At 54.3% G+C, this 9,142-nt stretch overlaps 1 protein-coding gene and 1 long non-coding RNA gene across 3 annotated transcripts; both read left to right on the top strand.

Annotated features, from left to right (window-relative positions):
* Positions 1-402: 402 nt before the first annotated feature.
* On the top strand, positions 403-3,385 carry CAMK2N1 (calcium/calmodulin dependent protein kinase II inhibitor 1). The gene is made up of 2 exons (XM_059137009.1): positions 403-568; positions 2,053-3,385. The coding sequence occupies exons 1-2, from the start codon at positions 403-405 to the stop codon at positions 2,121-2,123; spliced, it is 237 nt and encodes a 78-aa protein (XP_058992992.1). The 3' UTR covers positions 2,124-3,385.
* An 824-nt stretch (positions 3,386-4,209) lies between these two features.
* On the top strand, positions 4,210-7,761 carry LOC131809698 (uncharacterized). Of its 2 annotated transcripts, none has more exons than XR_009345261.1 (3): positions 4,210-4,358; positions 6,226-6,309; positions 7,138-7,761. It is a non-coding gene; the product is annotated as an uncharacterized LOC131809698 (long non-coding RNA). The 2 variants fall into 2 exon arrangements; XR_009345260.1 differs by lacking the exon at positions 4,210-4,358 and adding an exon at positions 4,404-5,103.
* Positions 7,762-9,142: the final 1,381 nt, after the last annotated feature.

Raw genomic sequence — 9,142 nt, 5'->3', positions numbered from 1 at the left:
CCGCCGGGCTCCCCGGGGTGCGCCCTCCTCGGCCCAGCGCCCCGCGGGCTCGCCGGGACACCGCCCCCCCACTCCGGCTCGCGGCCCCGCCCGGCCCGGCCCCCGCCCAGCGCCCGAGCGCGCCGAGGATGTGAGTCCTGCTCGCCGGTGCCGGAGCAGCAGCCACTCGCGCGCCGAGCCGGAGCGTAGCGCAGCGCAGCGCCGGGCGCTCGCAGGATCGCTCGGGCGGGCGGCGCGCTCTCGCCTCCGCGGTGCCCCCCGGCCCCTCGCCGGCGCCACCGCCGCAGCTGCCCGCGGGCGGTCCCCGGCCGGCCGCCCCCGGCCCCAGCGCCGCTGACCCTGTCCGCCGCGGGCGGGGACGCGGGCGGAGGAGGCGCCGCCGCGGAGCCCCCGGACGCGACCATGTCGGAGGTGCTGCCCTACGGCGACGAGAAGCTGAGCCCCTACGGCGACGGCGGCGACGTGGGCCAGATCTTCTCCTGCCGCCTGCAGGACACCAACAACTTCTTCGGCGCGGGGCAGAACAAGCGGCCGCCCAAGCTGGGCCAGATCGGCCGGAGCAAGCGGGGTGAGTTAGCGGCCCCCTCCCCGGACGCCCCTTTTCTCGGGCGCCGAGACCTGGCCGAGGTTTGTGGGGGCTCTTCAGCACCCGGGAGCCGGTTCCGACCGAACGGAATCCCATCGCGCGGAACTGGGGGGATCCCGCACTGCGGGTCCCGCGCCCGCTGGCCGCAGAAACCCCTCCCCCTCAGCCTGATTCCCGCTGGGGTCACCCAGGGGGCGTGGCGGCCCCGAGCTACCGCGGGGGCTGGAAGGTTATTCTCGGGTCCCCACCCGCGGCAAAGTTTGCTTTTCGATTTCTAGCCCCCCTCCCCTTTTGCGCAGTGTAGGTGCAGCTGCACTCGCTTTATAACCCGGGGGTGGGGGTCCCAGGGCTCCCCCAGGGACGGCGTGGAGAACTGCTTGGGGGGAACCCCACTCCCGCGGGGAAGGCTAGGGGCTTTCGGGGCGCACGGCTTCTCCTTGTTACTTAGCACGGGGAGGGGGTGGCGGAGTCCGAGCGCTAGGCGCGGGAGCTGGAAAAACCGGGGGGAGACTGGGATGCAGCGAGGCTCGGAGAGGAGCTCCAGAGGCGCGGGGACAATGAGGGGACCTATAGCTGCCCGGAGATATTGAGACGCAGAGATGGGGGGCTGGTGGGGGAGGCGGGTGGTGGATTGGGGGAGACCGAGAGGGGCAGAGGCCAAGACAAAGCTCGGGAGAGGGAGCCAGAGCGGGAGACAGCGAGCCGGGGACGCCAGTCGGAGAAGGACAGAGAAGCAGCTGAAACAATGAGGGAGACCGACACCCCAGACGGAGAGAGACCCAAAGACCTCGACAGGTGACGGCCACGCCGAGAGACTGCTGGCGGGACCGAGGAAGGCGAGGCTGGCTAGGTAGAGGCGGTGAGAGAGGCGGAGGGGCCGGCGGGTGCCGGCAGCGCCGGGAGGCTCTGACCTCTGCCGCGGCCGGCGGAGCGGAGGGGGCGCGCAGGAGGGGTCGCCGGCCCTGGCCAGGCCAGATCCGCGACCCGCCGCGTGCCCCCTTGCTCCCCGCATCTCCGTACCCAGAGCCTTAGACACCCGCGCCGTGCTCGGGGCACCCCCGAGGGTCCCCGAGCGGGGACCCTAGCACCTCCTCCCCTCCGCCTTCTGCCGGCGAGCCTTCTTTCCATAAATGCGCCGGGGAGGTGCGGTTCGGTGAGGACGCGGCCGGTCGGCGTCTCGGCTGCGGCCGGCGTCTCGGCTGCGGCCGGGCCTGCGGGATTTGCGCCCTTTCCGCCGCCTTTTCTCAGACCCGAACCCGGACTCAGCCTGGGGTCGGGGGGAAGCGGTTCAAAGGGAAGCGGCACAGGGTCCCCCCCGGCGGAGACAGAGGAGGTTGGCGCACGAGGAAAACCCCCCTCCCTCGGCCTCCCGCATTTCCCAGTCCCCGGACGTAGCGGGCGACATCGGAGACCCCCGGCGAGGCCCAGGCGCGCTCACGTCTCCTTCTCTCCCCCTTTTTTTGCAGTGGTTATTGAAGATGATAGGATTGATGACGTGCTGAAAAATATGACAGACAAGGCACCTCCTGGTGTCTAACTCCCCCAAAGACAATGAGTTAAGGGAGAGTAAGAACGGCGGTAACAGTTATTGGCAAAAAGCATGAAAAGAGAAAGCACTTTGAAATTCATGACTAGCTTGCTACCCACGATGAAATCAACAACCTGTATCTCGTGTCAGGCCGGGAGACAGACGAGGCGCGAGAAGGAGGAGGAGAAGGCTCTGGGCTCCTCAGCAAAAATAAAAATTAAAAAAAAATTAAAAATTTAAAAATCACTATATACACACATATAAAGAAATAAAAAAGAAATCTCAGTACAGCTATTTGTCAAAATTAATATCCATTTCCTTTTATATACAGTGAATATTGCGCAATGATCTGGATTTTGAACCACTTAAATAATGAAGCGGCAACACCGGGTGTTTTGAGGTGTTGGCATTCTTCACTGATTTGGCTGTTCCCAATGTTTACACTATTTAATCTTGCAAAAATGATTCTGTGCACTTGGATGTGAAATGCTGTCCGGTTTTATTTTTTTATGTTGTTATCCTTGGATGTATGAAAAATCAGCAGATGATCTCTATAGATACTATGTTTTATTTTGGTCATCATTTGAAGTTATCAGGAATGTGCTTAAAACAAGAAGAGAACTTTTCTAAGGAATGATACAAAGGAAGAATCCTTGTTTTATTTTAAAATGACTTGTAAAGCTTGTGTTTCTTTGTTGCTGCAAGCTATTTGCCCAAGTTAATGCAAATGGACACATTTTATATGTCAGGAAAAAACCCCAGAAAAACAAAACAAAACAAACAAAAAAAATGCTTGAGCTCTTTCTAACCTCTTCCTGCAGTCTGTTGTGTGAGCAGCCTGTTTTTTTTCTCTAATATTGTGTCAGTTTATTCTCTTTAATGGGCTGTAAAAAAATGTAATCACAAGAGTGCCAAATATCTTGAAATGCCGAAAGGCATTTTGGTTTCTTTTCTTTTTCCTTGTGCTCTGAGTCCACGTAAAGGAATGCTTGGAGTGTCTTTTCTGTTATTTATAGGGGTTCTCTTAAGGCACACCAGCTGCCTGTTTTGCATGGTATTTGCAAAAAAAAAAAAACCAACAACAAAAAAAAAAAACACCTCTTGCGTGAGGAAATCTTTTACCACTTTTTGTTTGCAACTTTGGACCTCAAGAGGTTTCTTCCCTTCCCTGTTCCCTCTTTTCTTAATTCGATATTCTGGATGTCGCACCTGTAACCAGCACACGGGGCTCTTTCTCCAACTTAAAATAAAAGAACTGTCCCTGTGTCTCACTCCTCTCTGGTCTCTGCCTTGGTGTCGGGGGACTTGCTTTTGTCTGCTGGCTGCAGACCAGAAGGAGGGACTGGTAGCTTTGATCCTGGAGGCAGCAAGGCAGTGTGGAGGGCCCCCAGGGCGGTGTTGGGCTCAGATGGCAGGAAAGACAGTAGACTGACAGGGCCATCGCCGGAGGGAGAGTTTGTTCCATTTGGATTTGCAAAGGGCTCTCCCTGCTTCCCTGGGTTGCTGCCATCCCTTGGGTGCTGGCGATGAAGGTCCCGTGTGTTGGGAGGCAGGCAGTCTTGTTAAAAAGAGTAGTGTTTAGAGGCTGGTGGACTTGGATTAAAATCCCAGCTTCTTCGCGTCCTACCTATATGGATTTGAGCAAGTCACCTTGCTACTTGAAGCCTCAGTTTCCAAATCTGTGAGCTGGGGGTCAGGCAGCTCCTGCCTCCTGGAGTTGTGGGAAGTTTACCACCACACCCAGCAGGCTGTAGCACTCTTACAGGCCGCTCTATGCCCATAGAATGCTTCACCGGGGGCCATCTGTCCTCAAAGGCAGGACTGAGGAGCAGCGACACCCTTTCCCCTGCACCTTGGGCTTCTGGAGTTCACAGGCCATTGCAGAGTTCACAGGTCACTGTGTAAGGGATGGGCCCCGTCTTCTGGGGCCCACACAGCCTGGTAGGTCTCAGGCTTCCCCCAATCACCAAAGAGGGTCCTTATGAAACAAAATCTCAGTCCCTCGCGGGGTTCTGGGGGCAGGTAATGGTGATGGAGCAGGTCGCTGTGGGGGGAGGGTTTGGGAGAAGGGTTTTTGGCTGAAGAAAGGCCTGGAGAAGTTTTTTTTTTCTTTTTTCCGGGGGCTGTTCTGCATCCAGGAGCCTCAGTGCCGGGAGTTTTTAATGTGTTTGTTGTAAAACTGTCAGCCAGGGAGTCACAACACCGCTCATGGTGACAGGAGTGTGATTGTGACTCAGACATCAGGTAAGACAGGCCCCAGGGTGGTGGCAGTGGGGGTGGGGAAGAGGGGCTCCAGAGGGCCTGTGGGGGAGGGGGTGATGTCTCATCCCCCTTCCCAGGCAGTGGAGGCCTTGAGCCTCAGGAGGGCCCAGCAGAGAGGCTGGACATCCTATGAGCCATTAGTGGGAATGGAAGGCTGGTGGTGGGAAGTGGGAGCTGGTGGTGGCAGCAGGATGCCCGGGGGATGGCAGCTTGAGCTTCCCAGGCGCGTGACCTGTTCCTGAACCTGGCTCTGTGTCCGGCCAACCCCAAAGAATCCCAGTGTTTTGGAGCTGATGGGCTTGTAGGCACCACAGAGCCTGACTCTCTTTCCCCTTGTGCTTTTCCCGTGAGAAAGTGGAAGGTTGCCACGCTGGGAGTGCGAGGCAGGGCCCACCTTCTGCTCAGCCTCAGTCGGCCAGGAGGGGCGGGAGCCATATGAAAAGAGTCTTTCTGAAGACACCTCTTGGTCCATACCTGGAGTAATTACTGCTTAGCTGCTCGATACAGTGCAGCTCTTCTCTCCCGTAATCCACCCGGCAACTCTGGAAACCCACAACGATGAACTCTCTGGTAGGTGAAGAAATGGATGCCCCAGAAGGGCTAAAAGGACCACAAAACAACCACACTAGCTGAGCTTTGACTGTACGCCAGGCTCACAATAGCCCTAGGAAGCTGGCTTTATTCCTATCCGGATTGTGCAGGAGAAACCAGGGCTCAGAGATGCGAGGTAAATTGCATAAGGCCGGTGTGCTAGTTGGTCGGCTCAGCAGGAGTAGAACCCAGAGCCTCAGTTCCAGGACGTTGTGGGGGGAGGGGGGGGCAATGCAGAATCACCAGAGCTCAGTCCCAGCTGCAGCCATTGTCCTTCAGCCTTAAAGACCCTTTAGCTGGTTCGTTGTTTCGAGGTTACGCTCTCTGCCTTCTGCACAACAGACAACTGCATAAGCGGTCAGGAGGGAGGCAGTGCTTGGATGTGTCAGCGAAGGCCTGGAGCTGCCCTCTGCCAGGAATGGGGGGAGCACGGTAGCCTTCTGCCAAGGCTCTGGGTCCACTTTAATAAGTGACGTATTAAAATGTTCTCGCCGGAGGCCACCCCGTCAGCCAAGGCAGAATCCTCTGCCTGGGAAGACAAGAGTCGGCTTTTCCGGAGAGCTCCATTCAGCAAAAGGGAATATCAATCTTTTAAATATACTCCAACATTGGGGTAAACATTTGTTGGGAAGGCACTTTGGGAACTGGGCAGATACCGGATTATACAAAGGGCCGAATATGTTTGAAGTATCCGGTTAGGTGGCAATAAATATGGAAAAGGCCATGACGAGTCCAAGGTGGGGGAGGGCCTCCCTGCATCCATCCAGCCACCAGGGCTGCATTGTTCAAACTTCACTAACTGAATGCTTGCAAATAAGCATGCATCTCCCTGGATTCTGCTTCTGTGGCCCATCCAGGTCGACAGTCCGGAGGAATATCCAAAAGCACCTTTAAGGGAGAAATTGGCAAATTGAGTTTTAAAAGAAAGAGACTCGAATGTCACTGGATTAAAGGATTAAATAGGAACTCTTACCTCTCCCCTGCTTAGAGCCTGGTGCATAATGAATGGTAACCACCAATGAATGTATATTAAGTGCCTACTATGTGCCAGGCAGTAGACTTTTAGAGCCTGGAAAACAGATCTTGTTGTACGAAGCGTCTTTGTAGAAGTACCCATTGGGGGTACGGAGGGGGCAGTGGAGGCTTCACTGTGGAGTCTGGGAGCAGTTTGGAGGAGTCCGCTTACCTATTGTCATCAGCTCCTCAAAACCCCCGATAAATTCAACCCTAAGTAAATCTCAATGCTTGTTTTCCAAAGGCCCTGTTCGGAGAAGTCTACCCCTCTAACCATGTTGCCAGAAGTCTTTCTTCTCCGGATGGGGACTTGGATGGGGACTTGCAGGTACTGAACCTCTTGCCTAAGAAAAGGAAGAGTGTGGCTCTCTGCTCAGATCTTCTCCTTTTGATGAGGGAGCAGGAGGCTGGCTGAGGACAAAGCAAGAGCTGGCGCCTTGGGACTTCATCACTTTGACAAGTCCTCAAGTTCCATTCATTTTCACAAATATCAACTTAGCACCTGCTATGGGCCAAACACCAAGTATGTAGCCATTAGGAAGTGGGAGTTTTCATTGAGCTTGAAAAGAATGACAGTTCTGTGGAAAGGGGGTTGGGCTGGGGTACCGCTAAAGTCGCAGCCTGGACCCTTGCTTCAGGCAAAAAAGAGGGAACCAAAAAGAACCTGGTCTTAGGGGTTGCCTGAATCCCACTTTTCCAAAAGGTAAATTTTTACTTTAGAATAGTTTTGGATTCACAGAAAAGTTGTGTAGATAGCATGGAGTTTTCAATACCCCTGACTCAGTTTCTCCTATTGTTAATGTCTGACATTACTATGGTACATTTTTCTTTTTTAGATTTTGTGCACTTATTTATTTATTTGAGAGAGGGAGTGAGCGAGCAAGGGGAAGGGCAGAGGGGGAGGGAAAGGAAGAGAGAATCGCTGAGCGCAGTCCAACTCGGGCCTTCACCCAGGGACCCTGAGATCATGATTTGAGCCAAAAGCAGGAGGCAGATGCCTCACCTGAGCTACCCAGGTGGCTGAGCCACCCAGATGCCCCACTTTGGTACATTTTCTGCAACCCAGGAACCAACCCTAGTACACCACCACTAGTGAAACTCCACTGCTCATTTGGATTTCATTCCTTGTTTACCTAATGTCCCTTTTCTGTTGCAGGATCCCACCTGGGACACCACATTCCAATTAGTCATTGGATCTCCTTGAGCTCCTCTGGGCCAGCAAAATTTCTCAGACTTCCCTTGTTTTTGATGGAGGACTGGTATTTGGTAGATGGTCCCTTGACTGGGGTTTATCTGATGATTTTCTGGTGATTCAGCTGGGGTTATGGGTTTTGGGAAGCACGGAGGTAAATTGTCCCTCATTACATCATATCAAGAGCATGACTTACCACTGTTGCCATTGACCTTGATCATTCAACTGAGGCGGCATTGGTCAGGTGTCTTACCCTCCTGTCTCCTTCCATACCGTCCTCCTTGGAAGGAAATCATCATGTGTAGCCCACTTAAGGTGTGGGGAGTTATTCTGTTGGGAGAATATCTCCATAAATTACTTGGGATTCTTCTGCTCAGGTCATGTGAATGACCCACTTTTTGGCCATTCAACTTTGCCCTGTGTTGGACAAGCCTACTGTGGTTTAGATGTAGTCATGAATTCCAGCAAATGGAAAAAAAAAAAACCAACAACAACAACCAAAAATGTCCATAAGGCCAAGGTGCTGCCTGATGACCGATAGATGGAGTCCTACAAAAAAATAGATTAAAAAAAAAAACAACAAAAAAACCCACACACACAAAAACCCAACAACCTTAATAAAAGCAACTTCCTGTGGAGGGGAACTGTCACCCTGGTTAGAAACTGTGCAGAATTTTCTCTTGGAAACCTCAGGCAGCTGCTCTGGTTTATAAAATCTGCCTATTGGAGGGAAGCAAAAAGAAAAAAAAAAAAAGGTTGTCGTTATTCCAGCAACAGAGATTCTCCCAAACCATATGCAAAAATAAATCCGAGGACCGGGCTGTATCCCGGGAAACCTGGCAGCTGGGCCCGAGCTGGTGGGGTGGCCCCCAGGGACAGAGAGGCCATGCCTATGGGCCCCAGCCGCTTCTTCAGTGCAACCCAAAGTCTCGGGAAGACAGCCCCACCTCAGGGCCTCACCAGCCCCCCCCATCATTCTGGGAGGAAGATTTGATTTATCTTGTCACCTCTCACATTGGAGGGTTTGTCCTTAACCCAGGGCTGTGCATGCCCTCGGGCCTGGAGGAAGGTCCTTGACCCAGAAACAGCTGTTCGAGGACAAAGGGTCACCAGAGGGAAAGGGAGGTCAGGGAGGAGAACAGGCCGAAGGGAGGAGAAGGATCTGGGAAATGTGCCATGGGAAATCCTAACTGAATGGCCATGGGGGCTGGGCAGATGAGGGGCAGGCGGAGATGGCAGCAAGTTGTCAGGGAAAGGGGTGTCCTGGAAAGCAGAGAGCTGGTAGCCAAGGCCTTAGGGGGCTTGGTCTGGGAGAGTGTTGAGGCAGTGGAAATGAACTAATTAATGAACTAAATCCCTGTTCCTTTAAGACTCCTGTGCCAGGGATGAGGGGTGTGGGCGGGCTGGGTATTGGACTTGGCTGGCACTGGGGCCACAGAACTGGCCTTCAGGGACCTCACTCTCTGGACAATGACCCTTTGACGAGAGGGCAGCTTCAAGAAGTTGGGAAGGGGGGCTGGTGTTGCAGGAAGCTTAGGAAACCCTTGGGGAACCCCCAGAGCAGACGGCCAGCCCACGCGGTGGGTGTTTGAGAAAGGACTGGTGACTTGTTATTCCAACCCCAAATGTGCTGCGTGTGAACCTCACCGCAGGTCTTTGCCCCTCTGGGTCTCTCTCTCCCCACGCGGAAAATAACGTTTGTGCGGGGCTCACTGTACACCAGGAACCATTCCACACTCTTCGCATTTAATTCATTTAATTTTCACAGCCCAAGGAGATAGTTCCTAGGATTATTATCCCCATTTTACAGATAGGGGAAACCGAGGCACAGAGCCTTGGCGTCTTCTGCCTGCCCCGGCACAGTCAGGAAGTCGTGGAGCTGGGACAGAACCCTAGGGGGCCCGACTCCAAGAGTCCCCGGTTTCAACCGCTCCAGGATCAGGAGGGGGTCGGGCTAGGCCCGCGCCCA

This window comes from Mustela lutreola, chromosome 10 (genome assembly GCF_030435805.1).
Source record: "Mustela lutreola isolate mMusLut2 chromosome 10, mMusLut2.pri, whole genome shotgun sequence".
Taxonomy (NCBI): Eukaryota; Metazoa; Chordata; class Mammalia; order Carnivora; family Mustelidae; genus Mustela; species Mustela lutreola.
This window is presented reverse-complemented; position numbering and strand designations above follow the sequence as displayed.

Coding starts and splice junctions, on each gene's coding strand:
- CAMK2N1 (XM_059137009.1), top strand. CDS start 403: ATGTCGGAGGTGCTGCCCTACGGCGACGAGAAGCTGAGCCCCTACGGC. Junction 569..2,052: donor GATCGGCCGGAGCAAGCGGG/GTGAGTTAGCGG, acceptor CTTTTTTTGCAG/TGGTTATTGAAGATGATAGG.